This window comes from Haliotis cracherodii, unplaced genomic scaffold, assembly GCF_022045235.1.
Source record: "Haliotis cracherodii isolate W230 unplaced genomic scaffold, xgHalCrac1.p SCAF_4, whole genome shotgun sequence".
Taxonomy (NCBI): domain Eukaryota; kingdom Metazoa; phylum Mollusca; class Gastropoda; order Lepetellida; family Haliotidae; genus Haliotis; species Haliotis cracherodii.
In genome coordinates this window covers 14,790,660-14,813,483 of record NW_027266297.1, presented here as the reverse complement: position 1 = coordinate 14,813,483, position 22,824 = coordinate 14,790,660, and the positions used below count along the sequence as shown (strand labels likewise).

The 22,824-nt window shown below is 38.3% G+C and overlaps 1 protein-coding gene across 6 annotated transcripts in view; it reads right to left on the bottom strand.

Moving 5' to 3' along the window:
- Positions 1-407: 407 nt before the first annotated feature.
- The window catches only part of LOC139479210 (uncharacterized), a 55,048-nt gene continuing 32,631 nt past the window's right edge, over positions 408-22,824 (bottom strand). For 3 of the 6 annotated variants that reach the window (XM_071262057.1, XM_071262056.1, XM_071262058.1), the window contains exon 2: positions 408-7,585. In XM_071262057.1, coding sequence (XP_071118158.1) covers positions 3,777-6,644 — 2,868 coding nt within the window. In that variant the 5' untranslated portion in view covers positions 6,645-7,585 and the 3' untranslated portion in view covers positions 408-3,776. Of the gene's footprint in view, positions 7,586-9,321; positions 9,401-11,373; positions 11,467-17,595; positions 17,677-22,824 lie in introns of those variants that run through there. The other 3 variants (XM_071262059.1, XM_071262063.1, XM_071262060.1) reach the window with 3 other exon arrangements.

Genomic DNA, 22,824 nt, shown 5'->3' with positions numbered 1-22,824 from the left:
GCTTGTCATTAGAGGCGACTAACGGGATCGGGTGGTCAGGCTTGCTGACTTGGTTAATGCATGTCATCGTATCCCAATTGCGTGGATCGATGCTCATGATGTCAATCACTCACTGGATTGTCTGGTTCAGACTCGATTATTAGATCATATAGCTGGACTATTGCTAACTAACTCTCTCACCAAACCAAACCAAACCACACCACACCACACCACACCACACCACACCACACCACACCACACACACCAAACCACTCACTCACTCAATCAGACAGTCAGTCACCAAACCAAACCACACTCACTCATCCATCCACCCTCCCTCACTGACGCACCAAACCGACCCACCCACAACCCAACAAGACTGACACAAGGTTGTAGTGTATTTCATTCTTTTATTCATGTTCCTTCATGGTGTTCACAAATTCCACATAACTTGTGTACACAAGAAGCAAGGTGCTTGTACGAAATAGTATAAGTATATAACAATTAAATACAAAAATAACAGAACACAACACAAACAGTAACATTGCACAAAACAATAAATTCACATATCTCCAGCTTGGTGCTTAATACAGCCACCTGGTTTAAATAAAACCTGCAGTTCATGGACATGAACTTCTTATACTGAAATATGCTTCTTACTAATTTTGGTTAAAGAAACTATATTGCTCAATCTTCATTCAAATGAGAACATTTGTTTAAGTTTGATTTAATCGGAATGAGATAAAGGCCTGTCCAAAGGACTACTGCCGTCCTGTTTCCAGTGTGTCCTTTGAGGTGCGTACGTGAGATACAGTGGAAGATGTCTCACGAACTGGAATATTATATATTATTAAGTATTTAGTTTGTAAACTTGTTAATCATCATACTCTCTTATAAACCGTTTACCTGCTACATAGGATTCCTTTGAATGAGTTCAGGATTTGACACTTTTCTTGTGGTTAATTGTATATATCATTATTTCGGTTAACAGTCAAAAACCTGTATTCCCACATTTATTTCAAATTTGGATCAGTAAATTTAATTTTTTTAAATATTTTTCTCATGTTTTCCACAAGCAAATCCTAAGACCATTACGCAAGACCAATATATATTATATAAAATAAAAAAGGTTTTTTTATTTACAAATTATGATTTTAAAAAAACAATTCGTATTTGCTAAAATGTTTACTTTATTTAATATTTTACTCAAATTAACCCTAATATTATTTGTATGTGTTTGTGTTTACCTCTTAACATACTGACCCAAGAATATCAGTCAAAACAAGGAATTAATTGTCCCAGCCTTACAGTGATATTGTTCTGTAGTAAGATTTAGACAAATATCTTATCACTGATCCCGATTCGCTGACCTCTACCTATCAGTTACATACCTCGTGAGATATCCGAGATAGATGCGATAACCTGCAGGTCGTGTGAATCCAAAGTTCAGCTGACAGGTCGTCTATTTTCATAGCCTAGAACCATGGTCATGTCTACCAATAAAAACTACACTAACCAGACTTAGATAGGTATGGGATTATAGTTTATGTCTAAATTATTGTATATAGGATCTACTTCTGCCCTTTGTGCTTAGGCTGGTCCAAACATCCCCAACAAATCTGCATGGTCAATATATCATTTAATATGCTATAGATCTATTCAAATACTACAGATACTGCCCAGTGTATCCAACAATCCTGGCCTATCAGGTGAGAATAACAATATGGTAACTTGCTCCAAGAAACAGAAATTGTTCATCATAACATGAATGTGAATGTAAGTTGTTCACATTTCACAAATACTACCAAAGAGTTTGAAATTTGAACTTAAAAACCTTTCCTTCAGCTATAAATCTTTCAACCTTGTTAAAAGAAATGGAGAAAATCTCACATCAAAATTTCCACAATGTATATTTCTTCAGAAAGAAAGAAAATCAAGATAATGAAAAAAATATTGGACAATAATGCTAATAGACTCAATGTAAACTCAAACTTCATCTTAACCTGAAGAGGTCAAAGGTGACAAGGATCACGAGGTCAGAGGTGATGGAGAGATGGAGACATCAGCTTCACTTTGCTTCATCAGCGATAAGCAATGACCTGCTGTTATTATTGTTCTCACCTGGTAGTACTGGGTCAATCCGAGGCTTTATTAGTGGGTTAAGTAATCTCTTGTCTGACTGGTTGGTGAGTCTTTGTCATCTAGTTGTGCTTTGCTTACAATGGGACTGACTTTCCATCCATGTCGTCATCATAGTGAAGTCTACATGCTCTATTTTTATGTTATGAAGTAAAGTCTTAATGATATCTGCCATTTTTTAAACAATGATATATTGTTTAAAGTCATACATATATATAAAACAGTATGTTTTGCTTCTTTTTTTGAGAAAGATGATACTGATTTTTTTTTAAAAATCATTAATAACTTGCTATGAAGTATTAATGTTTTTTGTGTCTGATTCAAAACTTAAAAACAACATTATAGACAAGGTAAGAAATCTCAACTTCAAGGATATATTCCTTGCTGAAGAAAAATGTTGCCTTTTATCAATGGTATGTTTTAAGCTTAATTGTTTGTGTTCTTTTTGTTTTCCTAGGCCAGACCACTTCATGTTTTTTTTTATGATTTTGATCAATTTATAAAATTAAAAATACATAAAAAATATAAAGAAATAGTAGGGTTGATTTGAAAAATTCCTTTAAAAAATTCTTGAAATGAAATTGTAACAAACATAGAAAAAAGTAAAATAAAACAGAACAGAGACCATAAAAAAATGTGAAACACCTTCTAATCAATCAGATTTTTTTTAGAAATTTATACTTTTGCAAAACAAAGGGCTGTTGTGCCTTCAAAACAAGAAATAAATTGTCTGGCCTATGTTCCTATAATTTCGTAGCAAACATAAACATGAACTGATCAATAAGTTCCAATATCATCTGGGTACAAAACCTGAGACATGTATAATCGGTACAACCAGCTTCTAACACGAACAATAGTAGTGGAACAGGTAGACAATGTCTACAATGAGACACATGTACAACTGCATTATCTTAGCAGTTAAGAAATAAAAATAAGAAACAATTTCAGAATTGTGAATAATTAACAAATGCAGTAAACATGAAATTGAACTTCACTCTGAGCATACAATGTATTGACTTGTAGAAAATATTTCTGAAACTGACTTCTGTATGCATCATATTAAAACTTTATGGTGTTAAAAAATATTTATATTTTTTACTCTGGATACTGCCAAAGAACATATATTTTAGATTCAGGTGAATGATGAGGTGAAATGTTTAGGTCTTAATGAGATGGAAATTCCTGATTTTCAAACATGGAAATCTTTGTATATGTATCTGTATATGTATCTATTTCTTATTTACACCATCAGTATACAAACAGATGTTGCACATAAATGTCAGAATATATTTCCTAGAGCTCTGTACATATGTATACCATGTACAGATTGTGTTTATGCTTAACAAGAGTATACATTAAATATCACTCATATATCACTCATATCACACATATAGAATTCATTCACACATTTTCTGACTTCAATTTTTCTAAAGGAAAAATCTGAATAAATGCATTTTTATGACAACCCAGGTAGGTTTTAAGGCGTTTTGACTTTGGTAAAAAAAAACGTGTTTGACAAATATAACAGGATTTGTGGTTGGAAAAATTGGAAGATTTGGAAAAATCTTGGTTAGATTTCCTTCCAATCATATATTTTCATATATTTCTCCATAAAATCATTGTCACTCCACGCATCATGTCACACTAATTATCAGATTTCAAATGATGAGTTCTAAACTGTCATCACTTTCATTGTCCGAGTTGGTCATCCCACAATTACTGGAGCTGAATGTTTCTTGCGGTAGAGCGCTGTCTTCTGACTCACTACACACATACCAAGGCGTCTCTGGAGTTAATTTCAAAACATTGTCCACAAACACCTCGTCACTCATCAGTTTTCCTTGACGTCTATATCCTTCATTCGTCACTTTCACTACATTGTCCATGAAGACCTCGTCACTATCACCTATATATGCCTGATTCTCATAAATGTTTTCCTTCTTGCTCCTTGATGCACACTTCAAAAGACTCATCATCGGAACATAGTCGTTTTCATAATCAGGCTGTCCTACACCAGAATCGGTGCTCAATTTTGATTTGTCGTTTTGCATTGCACGAATGTTCATGACACCAACTTGTGTCTGAGTTTGAATGATGACAGGTGTTTTGGGGGGACCCACAGAAGTGAGGATGTCACTCTGAGGTCCATGTTTACTTACAGTCACACTACTGTCTGATACACTTATCTTAGAAGAAGGTGAATGGGACGTCTTTCTGCTCCTATGAGGTCTCACACAAGGTTGAGTCTCAGACTCACTGTCTGTCACATGGCACACATGCCTTGCTTCACGACGACCTTTGTTCTTGGCCTTCACAAAATGTCCATGTTCAGGGCCAGTGTTGTCCCTTGAGCTGACCATACTGTGGTAGGTGTGTTTGACACTTTCCTGAAGTTGAGCCTCTGTGAGACTCTCCTGTACAATCTGGTCACAAATATCAAACAGAGGAGCTTGATGTTTCCCATTTGGGTCTGGACTTGGGACAGGTCCAAACCTTTTACTCCATTTCTCGAAACTTTCCGTCACAAGTTTGTCTGTGCTGTCCAGTGTCCAAGCAGGAGCCTTCTTTCCGTGTTTACGAGACTTACATTTACCCTGAACGGATCTCTCCTCCTCGGAAGCATCTGGTGTGTGGAGGGTAGTGGGCCTCCTGAACCAGTTCATATACTTCTCTTTAACAGATTCAGACAAACTCTCCTGCCTGTGTACCTTGGATCGTGGAGGATGAACACCTGTCATTTTCTTCTTGGTAGTTTTGGGACAATGGCAGTAATATTCACTTTCACTATCGCTTACAACAGGTCTGTGCCTGCTGAGATCCGTTACGGGAAGTTTGGACCACACAAGCGTATTGTCTGTCGTGTAACCATCTGAATACCAGTTATGGTCATCCCTGAGGAGGGACCTACAGGATGGAATATTTGGATATGGGTGATGGTCATCAGAATTCAGTTGAGAGATACTGTCCCAGGTGTCAGTGAGGAGGCACGTCTGGCTGGCCGATCGGCCCGGAGGAGGTATCCATCTTGGACTGCCGACAGAGAGACTGGACTCACTGAGTATGTGGTCATCAGCTCGCCTTGGGCTCAGTGATGCTGGGATAGAACTAGCATCGTCATCATCAAGGATGTCTTCATCTGTGCTGATATATCGTCTGTGCATGTACATTCCTATAGACTGGAAACTGACCACTGACCTCTTTTCAACATCCAAATGATCTGGATCTCTTATAAAAGATGTGTTTGATTCTTCTGATATCGTCCCTGGCTTGTAGAAACATGATCGATATGTTCCAGTAGACTTTACATCAATTTCTGAGGCAGAGTCCAGCAAGGAGTCTTGGAGAAGGTTCTTGTAATAGTGACCATTATACACAGCATCATTGTACTGACTGTACCAGCCAGCACTGAATGGTCTTTGTAATTTTAGTTTATGTTTAACACATAGGCTTAGCTTACAGTTGATGCAGCAGTCCTTTACACAGACCAGCGTCTTGGCCTCCGATGGTACATCGGAGATGCTGATGTGGAAGAACCTGTAGTAGATTGTCAGGGAGACGATGGCAACAAAGAAGCAGGATGCTGTGATGAAGACAAGGAGGTACCGATACCCTTCTTCTCCTGCAGCATCTTGAACCATCCAGATGAGACAGAGAGTGGTGTTCTCAAGGAACATGATGATGTAGAACATGACATATCGGAACATGGAGCTCTGGTGGCTGAAGTTGATGAAGGCAAATATGTACATATAAGCTACGAGGACGCGGAATGATATTGTGTAAACTTTGCTGCCATTTGATTCGTTGATTGCACTGAAGACGGATGTACACACACAAACAAGCATTGTCAGCCAGTGGAGTCCAATCACTAAAAACAACCACTGAGAATATAACGTTGCGAAAAGTGACAGGGATATTATTCTGGCTGCAATTTCACCTGCACGCCACGAAAGTCGAAACACAGATCCCGGCCACGTTAGCACAATATTTTCAGTCTCACATGTTTCATGCTGTCTACGAAAACTCCCCAAGGCCCATGTTGTTGAAAGGAGAGTGGATCCTGCTGCTACGTACAATGTCCAGTAATCAGGGAAAGATATGTTCTCCAGGACAAGGTAACACTGTATCAACATCAATGGAAATCCTGATGCAAACGCAAAAGTCAGCCGTAACAGAAACAATTCTGCCATTTCAGCTTTTTTCACCAGAACGTCCCTTTCTCTCAACACGGTAAAATGTCTCCATATAAATCCCATTTGAATGATATGAAGAAATGCCATGACAATGGCTTCACAGGTGGTTAGACTTTCTCCTTTTCTGTTGAGGAGCAATATGGCAGAGAGTAACTGTACAAGCACAAGAGGGATAAGGAGTACCCCCATTACAAGACTGAACCAGCTGTCCTGTGTTGTGGCACTGATCCACAGGAAGTATGCAAGCATTGTGTTTGTAACCAGCTCTGCCAAGTGCGTCAGAAGAGACAGCACAATGTAAAACACAAAGCACCCTGAAAGACACTTGCTTCCCATGTTGAGTGATTCTTCGAAACAGATCAAGTCTTCTTGTTCAGGGTCAAAGTTGAAGGACACTGCTTCCACTCTTACATTCTTCTTGACATCAGCTCACTTAAGTGAAATGAAGGTCACCATTTGTCTGCTTACGTAGAGGCCATAAGTTTGACAGGACTTTAATCCACTTGTGATTCCTCCAGGGAAAGAAGGTTTAACTCTTTTTCTCCATACAGTGTAATTTCACAGGAGACATGAAGACGAGTGAGATTTAGAAATGTCTCCAATTAGTTTAAGCATCAAACAGCAAAGATCTAAATTCAAAGTCAAACAGAACATATCTCTTTATACCTCTGATTAACATGTTCAATTGAGGTGAAATCCTTGTGATGACATTGCACATGCTTCCCAAAGATCAAAGTCCGCCATGTCCACACAGTGGTCAGTCCTTGTTCACACATTCAGGTTTCAACAGTGCACGTCTGCTCTTAGCCAAGCTCTTGAGGAGCAGACGTCTTCGGTCCTGACATATCTTGACTCCCGACTATTGTAAATCCTTGAAGAGGGGATGATTAGGTGTAACTCCTAACACGAAAGAGCCCTTTCAGCCTTGCTCACACATATTTAAACACCTACTTCTTTTGTAGCAAGCATCTTCTCTTGGTAGCAGACAAAAAATCACAAGCAGATGTCAACAGGTTCAAAGGCAAGCCTGCAATTTCTGCTTGTCATCTCACATGCATTTCAAACACTGTTCATACAATCCAACCCTACAAGCATAGACTTGGTCCAGGCTATCCGTCTCGGAAAGTATCTAATCCCGTCAATTTGTACGCTGACGAGGTTATTATCGGCCAATCGGGATTAACTCAAGCTTTTTCTTCCACATCAGAGAGCAGGCTGTACCTCGTTTGCACAATACCAATGGTGTTTGTTCCCTTAGGCCGGATTACTTGTTACAACTGCAAAGAGAAAATAATGAAAGTATTAATCCAAATTAGGAATGTATTGTGAGCACTCCATGCTATCAGACACAGTATTCAGGTTGCTGTGGGTGTAAGCCGTGATTATCATACACTGAACACAGCAGTATCCATGCTGACTCATACTGTATGTTTAAATGCTCTCTCAGGTGGGGTCGAGTGAAAGTATTAAAAACATTCAAGGTCATCCCTCACTGATCTCCTTAAGAGTAACATTATATGTGCAAACACTAAAAGCCTTCAGAGTTCATGTCATACAATATACCATCTGAAGAGAGAAATCTATAGAAATACTTTTTTTTCAAATTATGTGTTCGTGTACGAGTGAAACTTACAAAAGGGCATGTTTAGAGTAGCTATTGTTGAAAGGACGTGTTTAAAGTTCATACAACCTATGTTTAATCACATACTTCTACGTTGAATAATATTTAGGTCATAGATATTAGCTCAAAACATGTCTGAATATTGTCATTGGGAATTTTAATTCATGTACCAGATCACTTTTTAAAAAGTTAAATATTTGAGTGTAGAGACATGATTGATCTATTCGGTACAATGAGGTATAATTTCAAAGAGTAAATACATCCTTGTTCTTTACGTCATATTTGAGCAAATACAAGACTGTCAATAATTTCATATGTCAAAGAACCTCAAGAGCAATGAATTCATTTCATCAAAATTTGTACATTGATCTAATGAAGGAAAAAATCGACAATCTTAACTGAGATAAGGACGATGAAAGAATTCTCAAATCTAATTCTCAAAGCATGGGGATGAGGAGATTATTCCATAATGGTTTAATAGATTATCTAGTCATTTCTGGAGACAACTGTGTTTTTTTTTACAAAGTCAGTAAGAGTTTCATCTTGATATATTCAGCTGACATGAACATCCTGAATGAATCTCCATGTTGGCCTATTTAGTACATTCAATCACTTCTGATATGTTCTGGAGAACTGTAAAAGTTGATCTTATTTGTTCTGTGTAAGACATTTATGCAAAAACCATTTACACAATTCAGTTTCTGTTTCATGCAGCTTTGAAAAATATCAACTTCTTCCAAACCCCTTTCCGAAACAGCCTGATATGTATGAGAAGAGAGAAAATCCCTAGAAAATCTAGGGAATAGAAATTTGTTTACGTTGTAACAAGAAAAAAATATTATAAAAAGAGTCATTAATAAATTTAGACATCCATATTACACAGTTCAAAAACATCTGAAGAGCTTCAGCTTTTGACCATATCAAAAGTCAGTATATTTTCATTCTTTGAAGAAGACACCTGAATATGTGAGCGATGAATTAGTCCTAGGTATAGATATTCAAGGGGAATAAAAATTCATGTGTAGAAACTGACTGAGGAAAGGAAATAGAGTCCTCATCCAGGGTATATTGTTCAACAGGAACCAACACTCCTAGCATATCGATTCCTCCAGAAAAAACATTCAGGCAGAACATATTTACTCTCACAAATACACAATGCCTTTTAGAAAGTGGCTAAATGTACCAAATCTTATATTTAGGATAACATTTTCTTAAAGTAAAAATTCAAGTTCTGTTTGTGTTATCCCAAATATAACATTTGTTACAAAAAGACACCTGCACACCCAACCAAGTGATATAGACCAGATGACAAAAAAACTTGAAATGCAGAAAAAAATAACATACTTAGAATCAATCAAACACAACAGATGATATTTGAAACAACACACTTACATCTCAGCTGCTGAGAATCCTCCACAATAGAACCACTACCCATTGTCCTGGTCTCAAAAATACCCAAACAAGTGTCAGGTAGCGAACCCAAACTGCACAAAAGAATTCCACTACATTTCTTTTTCAGCCATTTCTATTCAACTGATGTGGAAGGTTCGTAAACGGCAACTGATAGTCAATGAGAAATAGACGAGCAGCTTAGATGTCAGCTGGTGCCATTTATCACATGGCTATCAAAAAATGTGCTGGTTCAATGACAAGCCAAGCTATATGAGCAATCCCATGCCTCGTTACCTGCTCCAGGTATACATATGCTCCAAGCAGGAGAATGTGCACATGAAATGAGTGACAGTCTGGCTGTCCACTTCACTCAATGACTGATGAGCACATGCTCAGAATGAGGATTGATTGACAGGCTATGTACGTACAATGGTAACGACTTGGCTTACTGTTGGACTGTTGTGCTACTACTTTTCCACCTAATGATTCCATCAAATGATATCTATATCAACTCATTAATCATCAGGAATGTACATATCTGTCAAAGGGAAATTGTCAACAAGATTGTTTACATGATATTAAAACTCGCGAATGTTGGTGTGTTTTTTTAACAGTAGTCTCATATAAGGTTTCATACAGTGATTCCTTCAGGGGTTTCAATCGATCTGTTTGTATTTTTAGAAATTTTGGAGCAGGTATTGTACCTACTATTTACTAAGGAACCAGTCATGTATTATACTTATTATGGGGGAAGGGGAGGGGTCAGAGGGAATCAGGCAAGGGTCAACAAAAAATAGGTCTCATGGGAGGGTAATGAAAATGATACATATATTTTAGGAGGGTCATGCTTAAAAAGACAATTTTATAATACAACATAAAGTGTTTTTGCATTTTGTCATGACAAAATATACATGGCCATGGGGAGCATCATCCTAATATATGAGTGAGTGAGTGAGTGAGTGAGTGAGTGAGTGAGTATGGTTTTACGCCGCTTTTCGCAATATTCCAGCAATATCACGGCGGGGGACACCAGAAATGGGCTCACCACATTGTACCCATGTCGGGAATCGAACTTGGCTCTTCAGCATGACAAGCGAACGCTTTAACCACTAGGCTACCTGACCACCCCTCCAAAAATATGACAAGCATTAGGGGAGGGTAATTATTTTCAGTACATAAGTGCATCAAAAGACTAACCAACCCCCCTGTAAATAATATCTGGATCCTAAATTGAACTATATGAATGTCTAGTGTCTATATACATAATGATTCAGAGAAGAGTATCAGCAGTGCAAATAAGATTATGATAACCAAAGGTCATGTACATAAAATAACTTTTTTCTTTAAATTTGATTCTGTTATAAAAAATCAATATACAGTAAACTACGGTTATAACGAACTCAAAGGGACCACTAAGTTTAGTTTGTAATAACCGGAGTTCGTTATAAGCATATATTCAACATATATACAACACATGGTCGGAACTAAAATTAAGTTTGTTATATCGATCAGTTCGTTATAAACGTGTTTGTTATAAACATAGTTTACTGTATACATCAAACCTACAAAAAGTGATAATGGGTACTTCAGGATGTTCAATACATATTCAGATATACTGAATTTACACTGCATGTTTATGTTGGTGTCTGGGTACAATGTGTGAAGCCCATTTCTGTGTACCCTGCTGCGATATTGCTGGAATATTGCTAAAAGCAGGATAAAATGCAACTCACTCACTTTGCTGGCCCAGCAAAACCTATGACTATATCTTCTTTTAATTATCAACCCATCTGACTTCATGTCACACAGAATCATGGTAACCAAAGCAGAAATCTTGCATGTAGGTCCATTACGTTTTAGGTGTTAATCAGATTTATCTGTTTAAAACATCCTAAATAAATATATCATTAAAGTTTCAAATGCACTTGCCTAATACCAAATCCAAGAAAAGAGAAAAGCATGTTAAATACATTTCACAACCTCACAGCACATCCATTGTTAAAAACGGGGTTACCTTACAAACACTGAATTCAAACAACAACATATATTTACCAAACACGAGTCCTTATTCACAGAACAGGCTGAATACAGTTTCTCCAATGTCGGAAACTCACATATATGTGATGTAGGAAGAAAAACCACACATTCACTGTCCGCAATAATTCAGAATCCGTGAACGAAATAATCCTCAGCGCGGAACACTGAAATTTCACATACTCCCTTGTGTGGCCCTTTAAGCCTTCTGTGGCTAACTCAATATTCAGGCAATAAGACTCTATGTGCTCAGCAGAGCGTGCTTGGGACCCCTTCCCTCAACTGAGAGACATTCCGACAGTGACCAACCGACACTGGTCATGTGACACAAGGTCACCGAGGGTAACAATACCACGCTTGTTACTGTCAACTTGTGAAAAAAGGGGCTTGTTCATTGTGAGTGAAACATTTTAATGGAAAGTCAATATTTCTGTTTCAGCTTTAACAACTCTAATTAATTTCTACTTCGACTGTCTTGTGGAATAAATTGGATTTCCAAATCGTATAAGGTTTCAAAGATCACAGGTAAAAATTTAGGAATAGGATTCATCTCTTTACAGTACTATAACACAGCAATTGTTATAATCGTGACACTGAGAGCAAGAAGTACTTTGCACAGTGAATATCTTGTATTTCAATGATAAAAAATCTATTTTAATAGTGTTAATATTGTGAACAGTTAAAAGTGATACATGTGACTATGAGCTTCAAGAATTGGATCTATCCCTCTTGGTGTTAGTCCTGTAATCAAACCTTACATACCATACCTGATCCTGCTACATCCAAGGGAAAACAGATTACGTAAGTGTGAACCGCCCGCTGTTGCAGACGAGTTTCATTACATATTTAAATGCAATGCAGTCAGTCAACTGAGGTTGTCATGTATGTAAAAAACTTGCATTAAGTAGCCGAATATCTATAAATATATACGCCTGCTAAATTCTAACAGCGTAAAAGAATTGAAGCACCTAGTAAATTTCATATCACACACACGCCACTTATTGAAACCAACCTAAACGTACAATTAGCTTGATACACTTATGTTTTGCATACAGATTTTATTTTGTATAATGAACACACATGTATGCACTTGCTGAACTGACATCTTGATCATTTCTGTATGTTACATTTCAGGGTCTTGATTCACTGCTGGTTGTTTATGGGGTAATAAACAAATCTGGACACTAGAATACATTAATCTTTGCCGTTAGAAATAGAAACCAGTAGATTTTCGAAAGTCCCTTTACAAAACCGTATCTGTAAATACTGTAAAAGTAATATGGTTGATGAAGTTCACTTTTTGACCACATGTGACTTGTATTCCGATTAAGATATGAATTTTGGAAATATATTCTGAATATTGATCTACTATTTATACAGCTTCCACCAGTATATTTATTTAGCTGCCCTAGTATATAACATGTTTCAGCGTTGTAAATTCTATGTTAACATTAATATTTAATAAGAGGTTATAAAATGTTAAATATTTTATCAATAATTTAACTACATTCACTTTGTGCATTTTTATGGTTATTTTAGTGACACGAGTGTCTCGTAGGCCTCTCTGGCCAGATGTTGTATGTTTTTTAATATGAATAAAATGTAATTTATCTGCTTATGTACAACAAGTGACACTTTAATAAAATATCATTCTTCTTCTTTTTCATCATCATCCTTTTCTTAAAACCAGTGCTGGAGTGGATATCAGGACATTAGCAGCTTTAACAGCTCTCAATGGACAAATGGACTTAAAAATGCCAACTATGTGGTCGGTTACCAGTTGAATGGGAAAATCAACGGTCACATTTGATTGTTGATAGTGCTCTCTGACTGTTGATCGTGTCACAGGTGTTTCTGTGACATTCTTCAAATTCAATAACATTCCAAAGATATCAGGAGAGGAATGCTGGTAATCTGTCCTGCATCCTGACTGCATATACTTTCTTATATTGACAGTTCATACATGATCAAACAATACAAGCATCACCAGGGTGATCAACGTCCATCACTCCATTGAGCCAGCCTTCATCAGGGTTAGCACTTACTCCTATACTTTCATAAGTAAGCAAACACTATCTGCTACAGAACTTAAAAGTGGTTGTTCACAAGGATATCATTCAAACGTCACCAGTCCTTCCTGAAATGTACTAGTTGCAGACTATCGCACTTATGTTTATTTCAAACATAAGCCCTGTGACCATAAGTAATCTTGGGTAGTCTAATGGTAAAGGACCTGGGTTTGATTCCCAACATGGCTACACTATGTTAAGCCATTGTTGGTGTCCCCTGCGATGACATTGCAGGAATACTGCAGGAATATTGCTGCAAACTGTGTCAAAACTACCTCAACCATAGGCAATCACAATTTTGTTCATTCCCAACAAGGGGCAGTTGGGTAGCCTAGTGGTTGAAGCGTTCACTCATCACATCGAAGACCCAGGTTCTATTTCTGACATGGGCACAATGTGTCAAGCCTATTTCTGGTGTCCCCTTCTGTAATATTGCTGGAATATTTCCAAAAAGCGGCATAAAACCATGCTCACTCACTCATCCCAACAGAAACAATGACTATCAAACATTAATGCAATTCACCCCACTACAGTGATACAAAGATTCTACTTACATCCAAGCTTGCCCCTCCTAACACAGAGATGAGAGTTCCACAACCACCTGCCCCTGACTGGTGACTTATCAATACATATATCAATATAGGAATGATGTGACCTGTTTATGATAATGAGTGCTATCACAGCCAGCACAGACCTTCGAATCTCAATATAGCCACGATATTGTCCCAACAAGCCACCTTCAATATACATAGGATGGACATTGAATACATGACCTGGTACTTACGGTGTGGTATTTGGACACCCCGGAGAATTGTGTATGCTATTCATGTCTGTTCAATATATTGTACAGATGTGCTTGACATATTGTATGTCAGTCAATATAAGAAGTTGTTCGTTTCAGCAAGAAGATGGTTGAATGCCTGAAGGAATGGCATATGGGATTTAATTCAAAAGCGTTTTTTGTACATTTGTTCCATATTCCTTTTCATATCTTGGAATCTTTTATACTATTATCAACATTCACAAATTTATTTTGAAACATTGTAGATCTTTGTCATGACAGGGAGGAATTAAATATGCCTATCAGTCTCAACATACATAGTTTAACATGGATAAAGTAATGGCTAAAACATACACCAACTGCCAAAAAACATACACAAACTGCAGCGAGCCAATATCATTAGACTAACATATAGTCTCTGAAATGAACATATCATACAGAAAAAAACAGTTGTTCAGTTATCTTAATAAAAATCTAATAAAAAGGGAGCCCAGTGATTCTCTTCATTTTCCTGATACTGCAGTAATCTAGACTTGCCAAACATTATAGACTTGCATGGGCTGTAGTTGATATAACTGTATCAGGGTCTGTAAGACAGACTACAATATCATTGGCTACAAGAATATCCGCAACACATGTAAGTATCTATATCTAAGATATGGATAAGTTACAATAAACTTAATTGATTATCCGAACTGGGGTAAACTTGGTACAAATGGACGTTCAGCCAGCCAGGAGATGAAGCTATTCATGTGCAAGCAACATCATCTCCATCTTGGACTAATTCCTAGAGTTACCCCCCTTGTTGGATTTCTCCAAGAGTTAACTCCCTTCTCAACATAATTCACAGAAATGAAAAAGAAATCCATGTTCAATTCCCGTCAAGGGAACAATGTCTTGAGTACATGATTGGGAATTTAATTGTCTTTTCTTCCAAGACTCACAGCAAAATAATGTCTTTTATATTCTTAAATCAAAGCCAATTATTGATGTCCAGACCAAAAAGTAAGAGTTTGAAACAAAACCCAGTGCACAACTGACTTTAGCTTAAACATATAATTTTACAGTCGATGACATAAAACACGTTAAAACTGAGCTGATTGCACAAAGAGTCACATTTTGCTTAAAAGTTACAATGACAAACAACCTACTCACTCACTGACCCTCTATTATCCTGCTTCTGTAAACATGATACACATGTACATTCTAATCCATCATAAGCTACAATAAATCATCAATATCCAATAATGATCGCACCCATACAGCCGAGAGACAATCAATCATACAGTGAGAGTCACACAATACCACTGTCAACCATACTGTACCAGCAGAACCTGTTGCAATAAATGTGTCACTTGCTATAGACAAATATGCTTAGATCTTCTCCCCCTAGTTATTTTACACTGACTTGACATATACTTCAAGAATGCCATGGATTGATATAAGTCATCAGAAGAAGAAACCATGTAGATTCCGCTTAAGAATATAGGTCCCCAGCAACCTATGCCTGTTCCCAGGGGGATTGCGCGTAAGAATACAGGTCCCTAGCAACCTGTGCTTGTCATAAGAGGTGACTAAATGGATCGGGTGGTCAGACTCAGTGACTTGGTTGATAGAGTGCCATCGTATCCCAATTGCATGAATCGATGCTCATGATGTTAATCATTGGGTTGCAGCGTTAAGTAGCAAACACCATCAGATGATGTCATGTATTAACAAGAAGAAAATATCAGTTCCGTTATTGAAGTGAATGTGAGTGAGTTTGATTTTACACCGGTTTTAGCAATATTACAGCAATATCACGACGGGGGACACCAGAAATGGGCTTCACACAATGTACCCATGTCAGGAATCGAACCCCTGCGTGATGAGCGAACGCTTTAACCACTAGGCTACCCGACCGCCCCTCCTTAATTAAAGAGCTTATAAAACATGATCAGGGGACTCTCCATGTCAATGTTGTGTAGTTCAATCTCTGCATCCACATCAAAATTATAAAACCATTATTATTATCATACCATGATGTGATGGCACGCCAAGCAATTATGCAAAATAATCTTTTATCACACGGATTAAAATGAATGAAAATCATGCTTAAAAAATTAAAAGTCAACATTTATTTTTTCACTAGCGAAGATAACTCAAGATTAAATTGACATTGACTCTTTGAGATGACCAATGTTTTGAGAGGGGATCTACATAAACATGAAAGTTGCATGTAGATATCAAAGTAGGTTCACTTGAAAATAAAATGAGTTAAACATTTTAAGAGTCAGATGAGCAAACAAGCTACTTTTCCATCAGCCTACAAGATTTCTGATTATTAAAACTCCTGTATGTTTGAAAGTGACAGTAAGTTGGGCTGCACAAAGTTTTGATTTCCAGAATCAAACCATCAATGTCTATAAAAAGCAACCACACTATCCACAGGGCCATTCACTGCCCTTTAAAACATCCTTGTACTTTACTGCAGCATGAGATGTGTTACAGTCTCACTTTTCTCACCACACCGCAATATCATGCTGCAATGATAAACACTATCTGCCCCCTGCCCCCCTGCTCCCCAGCCCCCCAGGGGTCAAGGCACTTTAGTTTGAATGTATGTGTATTTACCTGAGAACGTTATCAACAAACAAATAAACTGGGATATGATGGTTTTTCTGTCGCTGTGTACACTAAACATGCTGGCATCTGGTCTGGGGGCCATAAACAACATGACCGTCACCTACTCATAAACTGTACATGTACTGGTACCGCTATGATTTATTCACTTGTACCTATAACATTACCTTCTGTATGGACAGATACGCTTGAGTTGGAAATATATACTATAAATCTAACTATTGAACACGTTTAATAACAAAACATCAAGATGTTTAATTTTGAGAAAAGTGTTCGGTGATTACTATTAAAATTGTTTACTTGTGTTCCTTGTCAAAGGAATGTTTTAACCCTTAAATCACATTAGCTAATTGATACTGTATATACATACAAACTGTTTGCTAACTGAAATGAGAAAATATTTTGTGAACTAATAAAAGATCTTGTCAAATCACCATGAATGATTTTGGGAAAACCCCAAAAAGGCAGCTCCTGTTAAATTCCACCAGCAGGAAGGACGCAAATATTTCAACTGTCGCAGACTGAAGGGTCATACCTCTTGTTCCTCCGCGTAAACAACAACTAGAGCCTGTTAGGACCTGGCCGTCAAGTTTCTCCTAGTTCCTCACGTATTCCTCGCCCTGCAACTCCCCCACTTATATAAATAGTCCCCAGCTAAACAACAAAACCTTGCCCAAGTCGGAAATAATCAGATGCTGCGAACCGATACAAAAATCCAGGAAAACAAGCACGTTGAGTAAACCTTGGTATAAAAAGACCAACACATACCTGAATGAAATAAGGCCGGGTTTAACTGAAAATAAGTAGGTCCTCGCCACCACTCCATCCCAAGGGTCGACTTACATCCTTCTTTGAAAGATACCCGGTTTATGGTGTGACCTTAGTTGTGATAAATCGACAAGCTACATTAACATGTATCGCAAAGATACAATAAAATCACGAGCGTGAAGATTTATCATACCACGTGGAGTGCTTGACTCAATAAATGTTGTCCTCTGATAAAATTTGTTGGGATTTAATCTTGACACTTATCATCAGTTCATCATGAGTACATGCTTGTGATTTAACGATGATAGAAATATTTGCTAAGACTGCTGGGAAGGGAACACATATTGACGTGAAGGAGGAAGAGACTGATAACCAAACACATTCCACAGCACTATTATCTTTACTCTGTTGACATCAGTCGAAAGCTCTATAGCGAGACTTTGCTGAGACAAAATGTGTAATAATTTCCTTATTACAGTTACATCCCTTTTTGTATGACAAATTATTTTAATTATTTGGAACACAAAAAAGGAACGTCTTCTACCAAGTCAGGTTAATTTTTTGTACATATTAGATATTTTGGGATTACATACAAGCTGAAGATACCGAGCCAGTTTTTACACAAATTAAAAGTAAAAAATGCATTATGTTGAACAAATGTTAAAACCTGTTGTTGCCATCATAGAAAAAAGTTCACATAATACAATTACGTAAGTGAAATTGACATCCTATAAATATTAATCACCAGGTGGTCAATGAAATATTAAAGCTGTATCTCATAGTTATCAATGACATTCATCAGATGTCGAGTGTGCTTTTAGCTAAAATTGTGAAAGAACAAAATGTAAAATTCAATTATGCAGTAAAGCCAACAAAATAAGTCTTCTGTTTGAATCTGCCATCGTCACCACCATATGCGTATCTGTGAGTGGATGTTGAGGGGAGGAGTGAGGTTTGTGTGTGTCTGTGTGTGCACAAAATCCTTTTGAAGCATACTAAACATTTCTACTTTTGGTAATTTTTAAAAATGACAGAGGTGACTTGGCTTACAGCGCAGTTAACATGTAAGGTGGCTGAAATAGCGGGGAGTACACACACCCTCTCTGGATCCACCAGAGGGTAAACATGTATACCAAAAATAAAGGTACAAATACTTTATCAAATATTTTCAACAACATTAACATGATTATTGAATGAGAATATCAAAATCACAAATGCATCCATTCTTTTCCAAAAATCTCAATCCATGCTTGACTTCCATCATCCATGATCTTAAAATTTATCGCACATAAATTTAGGGCAGGTAACTCGAACCAAACCCGAATGGGTTGCAACCTATATTTCTATGAGAAAAGATCGAAACATAATGTTCGTTTTGTATACCATGCTAAAAAGAAGAGGGATAGACAAGCTTCTATTTATCATTTCGCCCGAAGCACTAGCAACATGAAGATATTGAAGAATCTAAGCTGACAACACAGGCTTTGAGGCTTGGTGTAAAGGATTAGACGGCAGTCTCTTGCCTGGCTGGGGGTATCAGGGATCTCACAATGGAGGTCTGGGGGGTATCTAGGTTGTAATGCAGGCAGCCAGGGTAAGGGAGCTGGAGGAATGAGGGAGGGTTGGGGGGAGGGTCAAGCTTTTCACCACTTAGAGCAATAGGTCGGTTTTATATCTGGGTTTAATTACAGTGTATAGGGAATTAGGAACACTTGGCCCCCCTGGGGTGAATTTTAGGGATTTTGCCTCTCAAAATAGTTATGGCATTAGAGGTGTATAATTTGGGTATTTTTAGGAATTGAGGAATGGGTTCAGGGTGGACATTTGATCATGTGTAGTGAAAGACATTTATATCAGGGACATAGCATTGATACCAGGAAGGTGGTGATTAACTGACTGGGGTTGGGTTTTAAGGATCTGGGGTCTGAAATAGACTGGGTTATCAGGGAATTGTGATGAGTTAACAATAGGGTAAGAAGGGATGCAAAGGTGGATCACATCTCTCAAAAGTGGATCACATCTCTCAAAGGTGGATCACATCTCTCAGAATGTAAAAAGAGTTTTAAAATGGAAAAGAATGAAAGGCACAGGGGAAGGGCGACTTGAGTGTTGTGACTGGGGTCTGAGGGACATGTGTTGCATTGTTTCTGGATGGTGGAATAGGGGTGGGTATATATGAGAGGGGTGATACCCCAGCTCTGGCCGGGTTGGGTGGTGGGGCGGCATGGGGGTGGGTATATATGAGAGGGGTGATACCCCAGCTCTGGCCGGGTTGGGTGGTGGGGCGGCATGGGGGTGGGTATATATGAGAGGGGTGATACCCCAGCTCTGGCCGGGTTGGGTGGTGGGGCGGCATGGGGGTGGGTATATATGAGAGGGGTGATACCCCAGCTCTGGCCGGGTTGGGTGGTGGGGCGGCATGGGGGTGGGTATATATGAGAGGGGTGATACCCCAGCTCTGGCCGGGTTGGGTGGTGGGGCGGCATGGGGGTGGGTGTATATAAGAGTGGTGATGCGGGTGGGTGTATGATGGGTGATGTGACAGGGCTAGAGGTGCCCCAGATCTGGGTGGTGAGCCAGATTTGGGGTGGGTATAAGATAAGACGGGGGGGGGGGGGGGGGGGGATGTGACAGCTGGAGACATACCCCAGCTCTGGGTGGTGGGCCAGCATGGGGGTAGGTTTATGAGGGAAGAGGGGGGGGGATGTGACAGGGCTGGAAGTGTACCCCATCTCTGGGTGGCAGGCCAGCATGGGGGTTGATCTATGCTGAGTTAAGGATCCAACCTCTCTTCACAGAAAGGCAGGACCTTGCATCAATCAAGCACAGGCCAATGACTCTTCACACCATGGAGGTAACTGAGTCAGTCGCACAACTGTGGGAAAATGGGGATTTTATTACAGGCTTTGTACACCCAGATTCAAGTATTCTATTAAATCAAAATTGGATGCAACCATGCAATCCTAAAATTTAAAAGCATAATGAGCTGTCTTGACATGTTCTTTCTAACAGGGATCTTCTAAATTACATTATTGTGAATTCTACTTTTCCAGAAGTCTTTTTAACAAAGATTTAAAACCATGACCCTAACATGCACAAAAGATATGGAGCCATTGAAACATCAAACATTTGCTCATGCGGAATGCTTCTAAACAACTTTACCAAGAATTCACAAGGAAATTATACATTAACAATCGTACACACATCAGTCAAAATGAAATATGAAAAATGGTTGTTTATTAAATGTGCACAGCTTAAAAACTTATCACTTGAGTGAATTCATCTCACTTGCTGCCATGAACTGATTATATTGCAAACCAAACTGAGATGTTGTAAAGCATGCTCATATGGGATTCAAACCAGTGGATTCGTGTGGAAAAATCCTCCTTTTCATGCTTAATACCATTTCTTTCCAAGTTTCAAACTGTGAACAGGAACATTCACATTGGACACCTCCACCTGAAGCTATCAAACCTAATTAAATTCCCAGTAATAAATATTCAATAACAACAGAATGTGCCAGCAGTTTCAAATGAAATTCCCTTGCCTAAATTATTTTTAAAAAACCTCCCAAATCATGGTTAATATCACGCTTATTAAACATTTCAGTTTGTCTCAACAACTGTATAGTAAATATTTTGAAGATTAATTACTGGTATATTCAAAGACGATCTATTGAAGTGAAGTATTTTTTGTCAAAAAAAACACAATAATTAACTATTAGATATTTCATTGCTGCACACGCAACCATATCTGGTATATACTATAAAATTTAAAATTGAACTCATAACATACTTTGACATGGAATATCATAAAGTCTAGAAAATATTTGTGACAGACTGACTGATCAATTTGAACAAACTCAACAGCCAATGTTGGATGATGAATCTTCAACCTATTCCCCCCCACACACTACTTTATGTACAAGTGTGTACCAACAGGCCATGTAAGACCTACTGTCCACAGCAGTGAGGGAGATGTCAACACCCTTAACTCAGTATCAGGTGTTAATCTACTGACCACTACAGTGTCAAGAATGATCATTCTCTGGACAAGTATACTGACTGAGACAGGCTCTGGTAGCCTCTGGTAGCCTCTTAGTACTAGCTCAGGTTTCAGGGTATGGCTAGTGGGAGTATCTGCTGATTGTCATAGGAGACAACTCATTTGAGGTTCCGGATTATCGTCTACAAATGACGAGGTTACAAGGTGTGGTCAATATGTCTCTATTCCTCACATGGGTACAATATGTGAAGCCCATTTCTGGTGTTCCCCACCCCGATATATGTGGAATATTGCTAAAAGCAGAGTAAAACTATACTCACTCACTACTCACTCGCCCACTCTTATGGCAAGCTCAAGCCTTCGATCACTAACTCGGACACGCTTTTACTTCTCAAATCACTAACTCACCCACTTGCTAACACAATTAGTGATATCTGCCAATTCACTAACCACTGTATGTACTATCATGAGTAGTAAGCGTAAGAGAGATATCAAATATAACACAAACAGACCTATGTTTTACTGTCTCTATGCAGAGTTATGTCCCTTATGCCAGGATCTGCTGATTCGAATCCAACAACTGCACTAATGATGATTATTGTATTGTCAGCACCACCTCAGTGTTTAAGTCTTTCAGAAAACTTGTAAACATGTACAACCCTCAGCACTTTGACCTTTCCTCCAACACTAACCAACACATTGTGACATAAATTCAATTCAGATCGGCATCAAACCCAATTCATTCCCACACTACCATCTCTAGTAAAAACATACAGATCAACTGATTCAGGGAATTCACTACCCACAGCCAGTTGTTAAAGGGGTACTTCCACATGCTTGCCTCATAGTTCAAGTGAAATCCCCCTTATTGTCTATGGCAGCTGATGAAATGTACACCACTACTTAATGAAATGCCTGGTCAACCCTCGCATGGCCAGAGTGGCATTGTCAGAAGTTTAAGCCTGATTAGAGCAGGTGAAACAGGTGGGTGTGTATAACTGGACCTTACGAGTGACCACAACGTAGGGATGTGTCAACACACCTCAGGTGTTATTTCCTGGCACTACAGGTGTAGTTTAAGTCAGGCTGTTCAGCTAATATTGAATTGTAAATATTCTTACAAACAGAAACAAACATGAACAAAATGTTCCTTCTGTTTATAAACGTGTACATAGTCATGAAACTGACTTCTTAAAGTTGACCACATGAACATGTTGTGAATCT